Genomic DNA, 18733 nt, shown 5'->3' on the forward strand with positions numbered 1-18733 from the left:
GGATACTTCAGCAAGAGCTATAAAATGTATGGGATTGCAAGTAGTGTCTTACAAAGAACAGTACAGCCAAGGAACAGGTCCCTCAGCCCAGCACCGACTTATGACGTCTTTCTAAAGAACTTTTGCCTCTACATGGTCAGTGTCTCTCTATTACCTGTCTATTTATATATGTCAAGATGCCTCTTAAATATTGCTATTGTATCATCTTTTACCACCTCCTCTGGCAGCGCATTCCAGGTGCTTAACATCTTCTTTGTAAAATAAACTTTCCCCCTTTTACCTTAAGCCTATGTCCCCTAGCAATTGACATTTCTACCCTGGGAAAAAGACTCAGGCCTCTCAATTTTGTAAACTATCAGGTCACCCTTCAGCCTCTGACATTCAAATGAAAACAAACCAAGTTAGTCCAATCCCTCCTCATAGCTAATACCCACCAAATCAGGCAACATCCTGGTAAACCTTTCGGTACCCTCTCCAAAGCCTCCACATCCTCCTGATAATATGGCGACCAGAACTCTACGCAATATTCCAAATGTGGCCTAACTAAAGTTCTATACAACTGCAACATGACTTGCCAATTTTTGTACTATTTATAGTAAGACATTGTCCATAGTATCCAGAATACTACCTTTTGAGATTCTTCATTGTTTAATGCAGTTTACAGTTAGGCCATGCCAGTAACACCCACATCCCATGAATGAATGGCTAACTATAAGGGAGGATTCATTTAATCTCTCAGTGCATTACCAATAACCCAAAAGTAACATCACGTGGACTGCAGCAGTTCAAGATGACAGCTCACTACCTTCTCTTGGGCAATTAGGAATGGGCAGTCATGTCAAAGAATGGCTGGGGTTGGGGGAGGGGGTGGTAGCACATGGGAACTCATCAGCAGCTTATCCCAGTACAGTGGCCACATATTGCATGGCATCTTACTGGAAGACGGGGAGCCCTATCAAATAACAATTCAAGGAATTCCATATCCTGATGTGTCAACATCATGGAGAGTCCGAGATCCTACCAAAATGACAACTTGGATGCCAATGTGGTCTCAGAACTCAATCCAAAGACAAACATTTCATGTTGAAGCGATCGCCTAAAATTAAACTGATAGATACTAATGCCTTAATATTGACCATCAGCCCCCAGGTATTCAAGGTACCACATTTTCTAATTACCAGCTTCACATCATCTTAGACATATGCTGATTTGTGTTAGTGCAAACTGTATTTATAAACTGATGTACCATGCGACAACTGAAGGAAAGCAACAAATATAATCCACCTATACAATCTGGAGTTTATGCATTGCATTCTTAACTCATCTTTGCCAATAGTCCATTCACACAAATTCAAGCACTTACTATTGTGTTATTCAGGCTCTTTTTTCCTTTAATTAGTAAAATTGAAAAAAATATACACTGCAGTTAAATGTTCATCTTCAATGCTTTTTTTAAACACAGATTTATACTTGTAGAATATCCTCTCTTTTCCCCAAGCTCGAAAGATGGAGGAAGAATAGAGACAAACCTCTGAACAGAAAATTAACTGGGCCAACCACAAATACTGTACCTCACAGCAGGACAGGGCTGGGTATTCTGCAGTGAGTAACTCTTCTCATGACTCCCCAAAGTCTTTTCACTGTCCACAAGATGTAATGATGTGGAGATGCCGACGTTGGACTGGGGTAAGCACAGTAAGAAGTCTCACAACACCAGGTTAAAGTCCAACAGGTTTATTTGGTAGCAAATACCATTTGCATTTGCTACCAAATAAACCTGTTGGACTTTAACCTGGTGTTGTGAGACTTCTTACTGCACAAGATGTAAGCCAGGAGTATGGTGGAATACTCTCCATTAGCCTGGATGAGTGCAAAGCCAACAGTACTCAATATGTTTAACAATATACAGGACAAAGGAACCCATCGACATCTATCCTTCATCTTTAACATTCACTCCCTCCATCAGCGCAGTTTGACTGCAGTGAGCATCATTGATGAATTGTACTGCAACCATTTGCCAAGGCTCATTCAAAAGCACCTTTCAAACTCATGAACTCTATCACCTAAAAGAACAAGGACAGCAGGTTCATGGGAACACCATCACCTGCAAGTTCCCCTCCGAGTGATATTGAATCCTGATTTGGAAATTTATCACTGTTCCTTCATTATTGCTGGGTCAAAATTCTTGAGAACTCACTCGCTAACAGGGCTGTGGGTTCGCCTATACGACAAGGCCTGCAGCAATTCAAGGCGGTGGCCCACCACCATCAAAACACTTGGGGATGAAAAATAAATGCTGGCCATGCCAGTAACACCCACATCCCATGAATGAATATAAAAACAATTTTTGTAAGTATACAAAAGCTTTTAAATTAATAAATGCTTTTAAAACCTGATAAAATGCATTGGCATAGCATTCAAAAATATAAATTGTAATGTGAAAAGGCACAGACATGCAAATATAATTGGAAATTTAAAGATATGATGATTCAATGCGAGTTTGTACTATTGTACTAATACATCATTAGTGCATTCGGAAGCACTTAAGATATTGCCCTTTCTTAGCACAGTACTTCAAGGGTTGGATGAGTAAATACATTCACATAAATGAAGAGTTCCTACAATGGCAATTAAAATTACAAAACACTTGCATTTCAAGATCAAGTTGTCATAGAAGATAGCATAGAATCACTACAGTGCAGGAGGAGGCCATTCGGCCCATCGAGTCTGCACAGACCATGATCCCACCCAGTAATGGAGGGCATAAGCCATTTGTGGCCCTTTAAAAGTACTCATGGTTTCTCATCTGCCTAATCTGAAGGAAGGGACAAAATTCTAAAGGAGATGGAGATACCCTTGCTGAATCTGGAGAAAGTACTTCTAAAGCTTCTTTTGCGTTCAACAGAAATTTTCATTAGAACAAAAAATAACTAAATTTCCAGACAAAAATTGGGAAGAGACAGGAATTCAATGTTCACTCAACAAAATACACAGCTTTGCTTTCTCTTTTTGAAGAATTGGAGATGAAGATACAATTCATACTAAAATTAAGGTGTTCAATAGAATTAATGCATTTTTGCTTTTGCTGTAAATTGTTCCAGGAGATAGTTAAAGACAGGGCAAACCATTCAAGCTTATCTCAATGCATTCATCCAGAAAAGATGCCAAGGTCTCCCTCCCCACCCTGCTTCTTTCCATATTCAGCTTTGTTAAAAAAAACCTTCTGCTTTTACTTCAACTGTTATATAACCTTTTGTTCATAGAAGATGAGAAAATTCTACAGACCAAGGCTGAGATTCTGTTAATTTTAGAAGGGTGAAGGATAATCCAATGAGATGTTTAAAATGATAAAGGAATTTCATGGGATCGGAGAGTATTGAGAATAGGGAGACAGAATCTTAAAATAGAACTCACCATTCAGAAGTGAAACAAGGAAGCACCTTTGCAAATAAAGGATAGCAGAATCTGGAACTCTTTCCTTTGGGGGTGCTGGATGCTGAGTCAATTGAAATTTAAGACTAGACTAATAGACCTTTGTTAGTTGAGGGTATCCAAGGATATGGATAAGGTTACTGGAATTGTGACCTAGAGCAAGAGGGGCTGAATGGTCTACTGTCATTCCTATGCCCATGCTAGTCAATCAAGGACCACATAATTAAATCTCTTGAAAGTCTCATAAATAGAGACATTCTGAGAAGCCAGGAGTTGACAGGTCTGTCTAATTTTTAGTTTCAATAGAAAAAAACAGGTAATAATGTTTAAATCAAGATATTTACTGATGATAAAAAAATAACAGAAAAAAGCCTCATCTGTGGGTGTTCAACAAATTCTCAAGGGGATTAGAGTGATTGAAAAGCAACCCTCCACGTTAAAATCTGAAGTGGAATTTTAAAAGTAAAAACGCATGTGTAAGATCTAGACCAGTTGTGATGGATGGAAATCAAGTTTCCCAGTCTGAAAGGGACTAAGTTGTTGGCGAGTGGATAACAAAAACAATGTTGAAAGTCAGGAGAAGCATTTAAAAACTATAGGTGAAAAAAATTAATATTCACGGACAAACATCTTTAGATGATGCTATCTTTCAGATGAGGAAGAAGAAATTTAACAAATTTGAGTGTGAAAAATCAATTTACTGTGAATAGAAGCGAAACCAGTTTTGTTGTGCATGTGATTTCATCAGAAGGTGGGGTGGGGCAGGGGATGTTGGGGGGGGGGGGGGGAGAAATGTCATGGGATACATATTTTTCTTTTAACTATAACCAATAAAATAAATTACCCCCAAATCAGAAATAGCTTTGTTTGGATTTCATTTCAAGTTTCTCCATTCAAACTGCCCCAGATGGTTCGAAATCACCTTCCTGAAAAAATGTTGTAGCAAGTTGAACATGTGTTGAATCTGGGGAGAGTGACGGAACTGAGCAAATTTCCAATGTTGTGCGGTTAGTGACAGCAGATGGTCCTTCAGAGCTGGATGTTAAAGCCACTGCTTACGAAAATGAAACTCCATAGTTATACAAGTTTTAAATGAAGACATCACTTAGAATATTAAACAAGTTTGCTTGGAAATTAATTTTTCTCTATATTCAGCATGAATTCTTATATTCACAAATAAAAATTAGAAAAAGTACATAATTCATTGCAACTTCATCAATTGAAGATCACAGGGCATTATGTTAACAGTTTTAGAGTCCTCAGCACAATAAAGTCAACATTATATTTGGGATGCGATGGGGGTATGCATTCGAAATTTTTCTCACTCAGGTTTGTTTATATTGAAGGCATTTCCATTTCAGACTTTACATCTTACACAATGTGTCCTATGGTAGAAATTCACACTGCACCACCCCTTTATGACTGCATCCACTCTCAAAAGTGTGCAAACTAGAGAATTATAGGTACATATAGTTCTTATATTGTCATAATGTATGTTAAGGAGCAGCTTACAATTATTACACCAGGTTTAATGGCAAATAACATCTCAGCTGCCATATTGACATGTGCACATTGGTTATGCTCAGACCATAGCAAAGCAGAGGTTATAATGAACAGTGACTACATGTGTTTTTAAAAATTGGGCTACACTTTAATAATTCATGAGAATGGAAATTAAGCAAATCATGCATTTTATCAGGAGCATTCCTTGACAACAGACTTTGCAAAACGCTCAGAAGTACCGCAAAATGCTCACTTGGTGGCATATAACTGCTCACAAAGAAAAGATTTGTACCAAATTTCATCTAATGCATGGCATTCTTAATTAAAAGATCCACAATTTTTTTTCAGAGTTTACCATCTACCTTTGCAACCTGGTGACACACAGTAACCCGAATATAATCCTCAGACTAAGGTAGCAGCATACCAGGTGTTAGTACATGATGCAAAGTACACCTGACAATATCGGACATGGAGCACTGTTATTCATTGTCTTGTTTCTTTTAAGAAATGCAGCAGTTTCTAAAACAAGCAATGCTACAGGAATAATAAGGAATTGTTTTCATTACGTGATACTAACAATATGAGCACTTGGTGTCCTGTTTATGAAGGAATGCCCCTTTAAGATATGGAACCAGTTTCTTGTGGTTGGAACTATAGTCAATGTGGTGCACAATCCAATACGGCAGCAGAATAAGGGTCCTTGACTCTGATCAGTCATGCTCAAAATGTTCTGCAGCCAAAATGTTTTATAATTTAGAATATAGAGATTGTAATGTGCCAATTATAATACAAAGATCATCAGGGGACCATCTGGCTCCCAGCATCAGGGTTAACCACATAAATAACACTTTCTCCTAGCTGATACAAGGCTAAAGCTGACACATTTAATTCAACGATAACACCCAGTAACTTATTTGCTGTTATTATGCACATTTGAGATATTAAACATGCTGTTCCACACTTTTGCAGGTTAATGTTATCTGCTGAGCGTTTTGAAGCTTTCAATTTAGTCGGCGTACATTCCTGTAACGATTTAGGTCTTTTTAAAAGTTGAGTCCATTCAATTTCTCTACAAGAATTCCACATACCGAAACAAACATTTCTGGCACTTTTGTGGTCTCTGGATTTCGAGTGAACTGTAATCTGACAGTTCATGTGGAAAGGCTGTGCCAATTCAACATTCCATACTTCACGGGTACTTCTGGTTACACAATAGCAATACTTTTCCAGCAAGATGGCCTTTAAAGTTGGCAAAAGAAAATTACACTGGTCATACAATTCCACCTTCAGCCAGCAGTGAAACTGCACGTTTGCATTTAAGTCTCTTTCTCATTGCACACAGAAGACAAACTTCACAGCACAGTATCGGAATTAAAAAGCCAGCATGCTGTTGTCATGGTTTTAAATTGAGCACAAAGGTTGAAGTGGATTCTCGTGGATTTTCACTGAGCCAAAGCCAGAAGGTGGCACATTCAATCCTGAATTAAATCAGAAAATCACTGTTATGGCTGCAGCTGAAGTAACGCAGTACATGAATGAACACTCACCCCCTCCAGTGGTCAATGTCAGAAAACAAAAATCAGAGACTTTGGAAAGAATATACCGAATTTTAAGTCTGAGTTTTTACATCATTAAATTCTGCCTTTCTCAAGACTAGTAGTGTTCCTTAAAACTATGGACAAAGTTGTTCCATTCTTTAAGAAGGGAAGCACATTTGCTGTGGGCAAAGAGGACGAAGTTTAGCTTAGGACAAGTAGCGTGTTGAAACAGTTGTCCTGAAAGAGCGGAGTTTTAAATTAGGCTCAAAGAAGAGAGATTATATGTTGTTTTGTTATTAAATTTTCAATAGTGATCCATCTGGGATTCAAGCCCCAATGGGCATAAGTTTTGTATCAGTGAACTGAAGCAAAACACGACTAGCACAGATCTCCTTATAGGAATAATCAATCAGCAACAGCAAATGGCAAACAACTGATGAAAGTGTGTGTGGGTGTGTGCATGAACGAGAGAGAGAAGAAAATGGGCAGGTGTTATCACCCTAAATTCTGTGGGAGTAATGTCAATTCCCTAGTGTAACTCTGGTGGAAGACAGGCTGGACCTTCCAGGAGACCTAGTAATGCACTCAAAACAGTTGCTTCATTGGGGTTTCAGTTGGTGGTTAGGGGGACCCACATGAGATGTATCAGCTCATATCTGTAGCAAATAAACATCATGATTCATTGCACATGACTGAATAAATTGCTGTTTGAAGCATAAGTCAGGATTTTCATTCCAAAACTGCATAGCTTTATTCAAATCATGTGCAAAATCTGCAGATATTTCATTGTGGGTTTCCATCAAATACAGACTTAGGTTAAATTTTTTAAAAATATTGAAACAATTATTGTTGCTAAAATCTTGAAGTTCTCATCCTATTATGGAATTCAATCGAGCAGAACAATGAGAAATTCTCCCATTCTGTTTATTCCTTTCATATCCAAATCAAAACAACCAGGAGAAATAAGATTCTGTTGGAGGAGGGGGTGGGAAGAATGGAGAAGGGGATGGGAATTAAAGTCCTCTTGTCATACAAGAGGGTCTTAATTTTCATGTTTTTATATAGTTCCTAGATTTTTCAGTTTGTTTATAAAGAACTTAAAATTGAGAAAAATAAAATTAGGGAAAAGGAATGCTATTGGAACAACAATGATGGAGGGAGATAAAAATTAATTGTTTGAGGATTATGACAATTATAATTTATGAATCCTGATAATTTAATGCAACCAAAATCGACCAACAAGTGCTTAACTAGTGCAGAACATTAACTTAGTGGAGTGGAAAATCAAATTTATGTTAAAATTTATCTAATAGTTTCTTACCTATTTATAGCTTAAATACTGATTTGGACTGGGTTAGACAGTCACCATTTGGTCAGAGTGGAGATGATGGTAAACAGTAGGCATTACACTCAATGCTACCTCTAATGCAGCTGAAAGTGGAGTACAACAGCAAAGTGCAACAGGCAGAGCAAAAACATCCCCGAGGGCTGGGAAGTCTGTCAACATTTAGGCAAAAATCAGATGAAGAATATAAAAGTTCAAGAATTTTAAATTGAAAATAAGGAAGCTCAAGGTGAATGCTACACTTATATGGGCAGCTGGAGTAAGTAGCTTTGTAACTAGGTGTGTCAAGGTATTAATCTGTGTTTACAGCTGTAAAAACTCAGCAATTCCGCATATTCGATCAATTTTAATCTTTGATTTGTGGAGGGGTAGTGATTACGGCACCTAAAAATGAACAAGGCTTAAACTCTTTCACACACAGGTCTGAATGGAAATCCGTTCAGTATTTGGACTAGTGCCGCACAACAGTTCTCTTGAGCAGTTTGGTGACTCCATAGACAAACTGTGAACAGACAGGTAGCTGCTGCTGCTCTGGTCTTTCGCTCCGCCAGGCTCTGTTTCAATATCCACGTGGACTTCTATGTTCTTTCCTTCCCTAAAACAAAAGCAGCATTTACTAAGTTGCCCAAACCACAATGCATCGCAGTATTAAATACATACAACAGAAAAACTAAGAGCAAGGATTTTAAAAAATACAGATGCTGAAAATCTGAAATTTGAAACAGAAAAATGCTGACAGGATACATCAGGTCAATCAGCATCTGGGAGATTAATTAAAAAATAAAGGATCAAAACTGATGGAAGTGGTTCCTGACAAAATGTTCCTTCTCTCTTTTTGGGCCTAGTTGTATGCTGTTGCACATTATCTGCATTCTCTGTTTCCATACATTAAAACGCAGACTTGGCAGTACTAAGGCATTTTGCATCTTCGTAACACACAGAGGATGTGGTTAGATTTTTTAAAAAGCATTTGTTTTTAGTTCCCCCCTTACCACTGTCTCCTCTCTCCCCTTGCCACTAGGGCCATCTGTTACCTGTTTCAGATTGTCCTTTCACACTCTGCTTACCTTTGTTCTGCCATTTACACATTCTGATCTCTTAATGGCCGCAGCACCCTTCTGAGCCACCATCACCACCATTTACATTTCCTTTGTCTTTCTGACATCTTTGTCAATCCCCACTTCACCTTAACAGAATCAATATAATCCTATATTCTATTGTCTTCAGCTCTGATGAAAGGTCAACCAGACTTGAAACATTGGCTTCATTCTCTTTCCAAAGATGCTGTCAGACCTGCTGAGATTTTCCAGCATTTTGTTTCAGATTCCAGCATCCACAGTAATTTGCTTTTATATTTGCTTTATGTTGTCTGGGTGAAACAAATAAAAAGGAAAGGGATGAAAAAACCTCTTTCCATTGTTGTCATTTGGTTGGCAGGGGCTTGGTTCTGAGATTATAATTGTAATTTGCTAAATAGCTTTGTGTTACGATCACAGTTGACATTACTATTGGACAGGAACGGAACCCCAGCTTAAAAGAATAATTTTCACTCGATGAAGTGAGTCACAGATCTGCCATTTAGCTTCTATAAACAGAATAGAAACACTAAACATGAAAAATTGACTATAATACAACACCTCTTCACTACCACTTACCTTCACAAATGTGCACAGATTTTAAGGACCACACAAGATTACAAAATATAACTTATGCTATAATGTTTTCAGTAAATACACAGTATCTGTAAACCAACAGGTTAACTGTGATCAGACAACATCTTACTCTGATACCAAGTGGCCAATGCCATCCAATCGAACATCTATGGATTTCTCCCCAAATCCCCCCAGATGAGTATCGCACAAATGATTCCAAAATCCGCACCCAAAAGACCCGCCTTAGGGTCTTGTTCCAAACAATGCTTTCTTTCAGTTGTTTTCAGCAAGGATCCACTTCCAGGATTTCCAAATTTCCTTTCAATATTCCTCTGCATTGAGTTGCTAAATGCCCTCAAACTCCCAGATAATCTTTCAGGTATCCAGCCACCAATAGAACGCTACTGCTTCACAGGCTGTACTAAGGTCACCAACCTTAGGGTTGTTTCAGATATCTGGCCTCTCTCTGGCCAACTTCACAAGGTCTACACTTTTTAGCTTTTAACTTCAGCGTTCCTTTTTTCCCTTTGACTCAAATCTTCTTGAATTTCCCTATGCATTTCCTGGTTTCGAGAACTAGCTGTTCTTTAGTTTTTGGGACTTGTTTTCCTGCCCATTACACCATTATATTGCTTCTGCTTCTATCAGAGCTGTGAGAGCTGCCTTCTCTCTCATTTCCGAGCTCCAACTACCTTGAGCTCTGCCAAATGTCGGGGTCCAGTTAAAACTAAACTCAAAAGATCCTTCGAACTTAAAAGTAGTCCTGGCTGTTAAGCAACAGCCTCATCCTTCTTTACACTTGCTTACTTTCCACGTCAATCTCCAAACACAATACAGTTTAAAATGAAATCAAAACCCCCACACATGCAAACAGCTTTCTTTAGCATAAATCTACCTAAAGTTTTAACCCTTTCTTACACAGAAACACTTAAATTAAACTCACTTAAACCCACACCCTATTTCTAATATCCAGCAATATAAACATAGGTTGCTTAAAACTACCTCTGTTTCCTGACATTTGGCAGTTCTCAAGTCCCATTTATTCAAAATAAAACAGCTTTGAAAATCAGGTTTGCAACTGACAAATCAATTCATGCAATCCATATTCAGAACAAAGCCATTAAATGCGACTCCTGACTCACCAGAAGCTTAAGATTTGGGCAATTTACCGAGTCAATTTATAAAAGCATTTTAAGTGATTATAGTATATATTTACCTGTTTGAAGAATCCTGTTCTGCACTCAGCATGCTTCCTGCCAATGCTACTGTGCTCGCTGATTGGTCATTTTCTAGTTTGACACCTGCTCTATCTAGGTTGCTTCCACTTGCACTCAGGCCACTGGTCACCTCTTGCACACTGCTCCCACTGATGCTGTGGTTATGTAGTCTAGGCCGTGGTTCATTAACTGTAGAACATTTAAGGCATTGATACTTAGTACAGTTGGGATACTTATAAAGTCTAGACTACATTTTCCAAGAAGCAGCATGTTTTAACATTGGACTTTGTAATGATGTCACCCACTAAATGTGCAGATTACAACACGAGTTCCACTTAACATTCTATATAATATCAACATTAAAACATTTAGGGCCAGACAAAAGAAATCATAAAAAGACAGTTACCCTCCAAGCAAAAAAAATACATCAGGGGTATACTATTTTCAACACATGTATGACAATTATGTCGGAGGCATAAGTACAAAAAGTGTAATGGTCATGTGGCCAATGTTTTAATTCAAGATTAATGAGAAGTCAAATATAAACTGGATGGAAATAATGTGGTGCAAGACATTACCTGACACTAAGAAGCAATTTAGCATGGCCAATCCCCCTAACCTGCCATGTTCCAGTCTTAGTTGGTAGGGTCCCCAACTAACCTACATTGGTTTAAAAGCCCCTTAAAGCGGGAGTTTCATTATTCCCTGATACTGATATTGGGTGCCTTTTCAATATGGCACCTAGACATGGTGGCGGACCACACTCCATCCAGGCCGGCCCTGCCACTGAATGTGGCATAAAACATCTAGATGCATAATTAATGAGGTCGGGGCTAGACGATTTGGTATTTTCCTGCCAGCTGCCACAGCGGGAAACACTCCACATTTCCACTCCTGCTGTGACGCTTAGTGAGAAACCCACCCAATGTCTGCCCGATATTCATTTGGAGGAAATTTCTGCCCATCTTGTACTGCATGTTCGACAAGCAGGCTGACAAGTTAGAGATAGCAGTGGAGTCAAGAGCGTTAATGGCAAAGTAGAACTGTGTGTCATCAATGGAGACCAATGCTATATAGGTGACAATCATGTGGTAATCACAAATAAGATGATCTGTTTCTTCTCCAAAGGCAACCTTGCCCACATTATTTCATGAGGTGGAGCAGTCGGCAGATTATGTTCATTTAAGGGCAATAATAGACTGAAGCAAGTTGCTTCTGCTTGAGTGAGCAGCAATTATTCATGATAGTACATTTTGTAATCTGTGTGTTAGTTTCAGGGCAAAAACAAAATGTATTTCTTCAGAAGCAAATGACAGAAGTGGCAGGTCTTGCAGAAGGAGACTGACAGCACATAAAATTGAAGATTGTTTTCTTACGCTTACTCTATGGCTGGGTAGGAGGTAGGAAGCCATGAAGTTGGGATAAATGGAATGTAACTTCTGGATATGGGGGGGAGGGAGGGTACCCCAAAGATGTGCTGGGGAGTTGCCCTTGGAACGTCCCAGGTAAGCATTTGCACAGCAATTCCCCAGCAGCAGCAACCGGGCAGTTGAGCGGTGCTGGAACCCATCCAAAAATGTAATTTAAAATCACTAACTTTGGATGGTTCCAACAGATTTTCACCAGTAGTTACTCCAAAAAAGTTAAAAGAAAATGAAACCTCTTCTAATTTCTGGGTAATTACTGTGAAGCCCCAGCCACCCCTCCCCAACATGGGATATCCCCTTTCATCCACAAGGAACACCCCACACACACACACTCCCCCACTGCATAACTGTCATCCTGGACCCGACTAGCACGCCTGAACCAACTCACCTATTGATGTTCAACACCACTCTCCCCCACGACGTCCAATCTCCACCGTGCCCCCACCCCTGCGTCCCACCTGTGATTTCCCTCTCCCCACTACCACCCAAATCTTATCCACTCATATTAGGCACTTACTTTCTCCCAGGCATTTTCAATGGAAACTTTAAACTTAAATGTTTTAAGGCAGTTTGTGCCATAAAAAGGGTTGTGGCCTTCTTCACTCTGAAATTTCTTAGACTTTGACACTGGGCCTCAGCGACAGTTGCACAGCCTGGATCTCGCCCCACTTGAGTCAGAGGTTTGGGTGAGACAGGCATGGAAGGAATTTGGCAGAGGTAAGTGGGCATGGAGTCGCAATCCAATGTTGTTTGCCACTCCGAAGAAGTTACGGCTCAGAGTGACATTCTTAGTTCAGTGAACAATATATATTCAATACAATACATTACAATACATACACAATGGAAGGCTGGAGCTTTCGGCTGTTCACGCCGGCGAGATCAGAAGATCCCGTTGATGGTGCACTCCTGCCCCAGATTTCTCAGCCTTCAGTGGGAAACCCCGTTGACAACAGCGGGACCAGAAGATCCCACCACTGGCCAATGGTGGGCCACCACCCACTGTCGCTAAACACACGGTGGGTTGCGTGGTAAATCCCGTCCTATGTGCATTCGGTAAAGCATGATTTTGGCACACAGGGACAGTGGGAATTTATCTACAGTACAGTACAAAGTCAGCTGTTCTTTTACATTCAAAATCAGACTTTGATGGTGGATAATTATATCCTGAAAGCACCTTTGAAAGAGAGAATGGGGGGGGGGGGGTCAAAAGAAGAATCATTACCCACTTGGGTCTATAAAATGTTTAAAATTTGTATTCCTTCAAAGTGAGAGATTTAGGAAGGTGGAAGATTTGAAATATTTGATGCTTTACTTGACAGATGCAGTTATTTAATGGTCTCCTACAGCTGCATCCAATTCATGCAACAGTTATTTAGTATTTGTTACCACTTCAACTGGGAAGAAAAGGCAAGCAAAACTTTGTGGAATAACTCATCAGCAAAGACAAAAGGATTGAAAATAAAAATGCAATGAAAAGACTATTGGATGTGTCTGTGGACAGAGGGGATTGAAAGCTATGTTGAGGCGATAGGTAGGTTGATATGTGAAGAAAAGATTGTCTTGCTGGATCTGACGAGCTCAAAACCTTTTTTTCATGTCAAACGCAAATGTGGAATTGGGAGTATTTTTCTTACTGTTTTCCTGTGCAGCCTATTCTATTCAGTGACATTCTATCACTAGCAATGCAGATTTAACAAAACATCTTATGATGTTACTTATGATGACGATGGATTTTTAAAGTTTATTTATTAGTGTCACAGGTAGGCTTACATTAACACTGCAATGAAGTTACTGTGAAAATCCCCTTGTCGCCACACTCCAGCACCTGTTCGGGTACACGGAGGGAGAATTTAGCACGGCCAATGCATCTAACCATCATGTCTTTCGGACTGTGGGAGGAAACCGGAGCACCTGGAAGAAACCCACGCAGACACGAGGAAAACGTGCAGACTCCGCACAGACAGTGACCCAAGCTGGGAATCAAACCCAGGTCCCTAGTGCTGTGAGGCAGCAGTGCTAACCACTGTGCCACCCAAGGGGTGAGGATTTCTACTCTTGATAGTTTTCTAGCCATCTTTAAAGCTTAAATGCATTGATTACCAAGGGAGTTAAATGTTTGCAACTTATCAAGAATAAGATTAACTGTACAACTTTTCTGAAATCTTAGCCACACCTACCAGAGGCAGCATCTTCATCTATTTCAATCTTTACTCCTTTCCCATTTCCGGTCGTAACTCCACACCAATCGCTGCGACACAGCGACACTGGGACAACACCGTAAACATATGCAAGCATTATAGGCACACCTATACCTTAAACACAAAAAAATTAAAATGTTTTGCTGGAGAGAACAACTTCAACACATAACCGTGTTAACTGTGATATACAAGGATTGATGCATTATTTAAATAAAGTAGGGAAAAACCTTACACTGCTGTTACTTGTGATTGAATTGGAATCATGGTAAGCCGAGGAAATTTTATGTGCATGTATCACCAAGTGTACAAGATTAGGACCCACATAAAATTGTTCCCCATTTAAAAGAAAGCAAAAAATCATCTCCCACCATCTGCCATTTTATCTAGTGAAAGAACCCAATTCAATATTCTTGTCCTGAAGTTTAACCTTACCGACTGTCACTGCAGCTAACACAGGGGACACAATAATGGATAGAACCACTCCTCCAGCTACAGCAAGTCTCCGTCTATGTTTTGATATCTTATTACTTTCACAACGGCTGTAAATCTAAAAAGGTACAAGAATGAACTTTAGTTATATTAGTTCTAAATTATCTTTAAAACCACATTGTTTCAAATTGGAGCAAAGTAGCACATATCAATAATTACATAGTCCCTTCTTAGATCAGATTGGTAACACCCGTTTAAAAGGACGTATCAGGGATCCTGGATTATTTTTGGTGAAATATAGATTACTACAATCTAGAGCATTATAAGCACATCAGAAACTAGCTGGCAGTGCTACACAGGAAGTAAAAGAAACAATCTCCATTGAGAAAATCAGGAAAAAAGTATTTGTGTTTACTTAATGCCGTTCACGACCTCCTTTATAGCAAAGGTCAAAATTGTTTTTAAGGACTATCCTTGAGATTTTCTCAAGGCCTCCTTTTTCTTTTTCAGGGCACCTTTCTCATTCTCACTAACTCCTCTCTTGGGTGGTGCAGTCACACTGTACCATTAGCTTCTGTATTTGTGTTGAATGTCTTTTTAAAGTTTCCTTAAAGTAACAAAATATCAAAGACTGTTAAATCACCCATACTGTTTCCAAAATCAAAATTCTAACCACTTGGCACAAGATAGCTCATTGGGAATGAGTCTTACATCTACAACCCTTTAAAAAAAAATAACTGAAAGCAATTAGCATTCTCCAACATTCTTCGGTTCAGTTGGGCCAATTTCTATTTTCTTTTCCCCCAATAGTTCTGTTTGGAGTGCTGACAAACACGTCAGGATACTGACTTCCAAAGATCCAACAATGCAACAAGGGGCATACACACACGTTAATTCAAGATAGCCATCAGATAACAAATGGTTTAATTCAGATAACAAATGGTTTAATTCAGATATACTTCACAATTCAGTAATTTCTTGATCCCCACCCCCCCCCCCCAAACTAATACACCTCCTCATATGATCATCCATACCTCAATGCGACATGAATTGGAATCCCATAGTACAGAAGTATCCTTGTTACATGGAAGACACACAACTCTTGAGAAGTTGTTAACTCACGAACTGTAACCTTCTAATGCCATATTTTTTATAATGGACATAGAAAGTCTGTACAAAAAAAGGAACAGAGAACTGGCCGAATGAAGTATCTTTAATAAATTTCCCCAGCCTGACAGACAAGATAAAGCTATATTCCAAATCAGTGGAAAAAGGACAGGGGCAGACTGAGGACACAATGTGGAACATACAACACTTAAGTCTTAAAAATGATATAAAACATGAACACAGGGCAAACCACGTTTATAAATCAAAATATTACATGCAAATCCCACATAAATAGTTCCAGATATTATATAGGGGAAAACAGGAAATTCTTTAAGGACAAGACTTACAGGACATTTTAGTGCCATTAGAACAGGGAGTGAGAACAAAACTAACAGGCATTTCATACAACATGGGTTTCTCTCCTTGGGAATTATGGGGCTTGAAACTGGATATCAAAGAAGAGAGAAACAGTGGATGGCAAATTTAGCAGCACCGTTACCAAACGGTTGAATCAAGTTACAGCAGGACAGTTTTCACCCAAACTTAAAACTGAAAACACCCATAACAATCACCTGCCCCACAGGATTCTGAATCCCGATGGATATGTTAATATGAGCCGATTAGCTTTGAACACCAACAGTTAGGTCAATTGCTAATTTTTATCGTCTAGTTTTTATCATCTCCGGTAGAAGAAAAGGGGATAAAGGGTTGGGTAAAGGGGAAATCAAATACCATTGCAAAGTCCTCTCAGATAACCAAATCTACCATCAGACTCTCAAAGGCAGCATCTAGAGCATTTCTGGCCTCATCTATAAGGATGACTCAAAAGGTTGTGAATTTAGCCCAGTCCATCACACAAACCAGCTTCCCATCTATTGACTCCATCTACAATTCCCGCTGCCTTGGGAAAGCAGCCAGCATAATCAAGGATCCCATGCATCCTGGACATACTCTATTCTACCTTCTTCTGTCGGGAAAAAGATACAAAAGTTTGAGATCGTGTACCAAACAATTCAAGAACAGCTGCTTTCCTGCTACCATCAGAACTGTGAATGGACCTACCTTATGTTAAGTTAATCTTTCTCTACACCCTAGCTATGATTGTAACACTACATTCTGCACGTTCTCCTTTCCTTCTCTATGTACGGTATGCTTTGTCTATATAGCGTGCAACAAAATACTTTGTCCATGTGACAATAATGAATCAAATCAAAAAGATGTATTGAAGGCCTTCCTGGAGAAAATAATCTGCGATCCAGTCACCTACATGGAACACACAAACACAGGACAATCACTGCCCTAGATGTGGCGTATGCCCTGCAACAGCAGGGATGAACACCATACAGATTCAGTGGCTATAAAAATCATTGTTCATTAACCTAGCTTATCCAACCCCAACTGGAAACTCCAAACACAAATTCTACCTGATGTTGTTTTATCAAAGTCTAACAGCAGAAGCTCTTTCTTACATCCGTTCAAAAAAGCTTTTGATAAGGTGCCACATCAAAGGTTACTTCACAAAATAAGAACTGAGTCAGGAGGCATCATATTACCATTAGCTAACGGTTAACAGGAAACAGAGTAGGGATAAATGGGTCTTTTTTGGGTTGGCAAGCAGTAACTAGTGAAGTGTCATGGGGATCGGTGCTGGGGCCTCAACTATTTATCATCTGCTTCAAAGATTTGGATGAAGGGACAGAAAGTATGTCAGTTAAGCTTGTAGATGACAAAGATTGATGGGAAAATAAGTTGTCAAGAGGAGATAAAGAACCTACAAAGGGATTTATTAGAAGGTCAAGCAATGGGCAAAAATTTTGCAGATGGAAGTATAAGTTGAGAAAATATGAATGTGTCTATTTTGGCAAGAAAAATCGAAAAGCAGTGCATGTTTTAAAGTGAAAGACATTGCAGAACTCCATGGTACAGAAGAATGTGTGTGCCCTTGAACACAGAGTTAGTACATAGGTACAGGAAGGCAAGTGGAATGTTGGTGTTTATTGCAAAGGGAATGGAATATCAGAGTAGAAGAGTGTTGCTACAACTGTACAGGGCTTTTGCGAGACTGCATCAGGAATACTGCATACAATTTTTATATCCTTTCATTCGGATACAATTGCATTAGAAATAGTTCAGAGAAGGTTCACTTGACTGATTCTTGGGATGAACAGGTTAATTTATGAGGAACAGTTGAGCATGTTGAGTCTATACCCATTAGAGTTTAGAAGAATGCGAGGTGATCTTACTGAAACTTAGAAGATCCTGAGGGAATGTTTCCCTTTGGAGGGGGGTCTAGAACTAAGGTACACAGTTTAAAAATTAGGGGTCTGCCATTTAGGACCTAGGGGAGAATTTTTCTCTGAGTGAAGGCAGAGCTGTTGAATTTATTCACGGTCAAGTTAGATTTTTGCTTGACAGGGAAGTCAAGTGTTAAGGGGGCCAGAACTGAAAGTGGAGCTGAGTCCACAATCAGGTCAGCCACAATCTTATTGAATAGCGGCAGGCTCAAGGCGCTGAACATATAATCCTGCTCTGAACATGGCTTCCTCAAGTGATGGCAACAGCGTGACCAGCCAGAACAACAACTCCAGCTTCTCCAATCTCATGTTTTCTCTCTCCTGCCTGCCTTTGCTGCTCTTCCAATTGTGGATTCTGTAACTTGAGGAGCATGTGCTTGGAGGAGCTGGAGCAGTGAGCTTCTTCATGCATTAGAGGGGCTTGGCATTGGTTTGGGAAGCCCCCACAGGAGTTCCCGACATCTCCCCCTGCTGACATCCCCTCTCACATCCTGCCCGCACTCACCTGACTGGAATCCATGGCTGATCCCTCCTGCAGGCCCTATTCTAATAGGCCAGCGCTCTTGTGGTGCTGCTGGTATTGGATAGCCT

General features: G+C 39.6%; 1 protein-coding gene across 6 annotated transcripts in view; it reads right to left on the reverse strand.

Moving 5' to 3' along the window:
* Positions 1-1770: 1770 nt before the first annotated feature.
* The window catches only part of LOC144493532 (E3 ubiquitin-protein ligase RNF19A), a 103793-nt gene continuing 86830 nt past the window's right edge, over positions 1771-18733 (reverse strand). For 4 of the 6 annotated variants that reach the window (XM_078212589.1, XM_078212586.1, XM_078212587.1 and 1 more), the window contains 4 exons: positions 14745-14859; positions 14292-14426; positions 10687-10876; positions 1771-8413 (listed from right to left, as the gene is read on the reverse strand). In XM_078212589.1, the coding sequence (XP_078068715.1) occupies positions 8230-8413; positions 10687-10876; positions 14292-14426; positions 14745-14859 (624 nt within the window). In that variant the 3' untranslated portion in view covers positions 1771-8229. The remainder of the gene's footprint in view (positions 8414-10686; positions 10877-14291; positions 14427-14744; positions 14860-18733) is intronic. The other 2 variants (XM_078212591.1, XM_078212592.1) reach the window with 1 other exon arrangement.

The sequence above is a fragment of the Mustelus asterias genome, chromosome 5 (assembly GCF_964213995.1).
Source record: "Mustelus asterias chromosome 5, sMusAst1.hap1.1, whole genome shotgun sequence".
In the NCBI taxonomy this organism is placed as follows: Eukaryota; Metazoa; Chordata; class Chondrichthyes; order Carcharhiniformes; family Triakidae; genus Mustelus; species Mustelus asterias.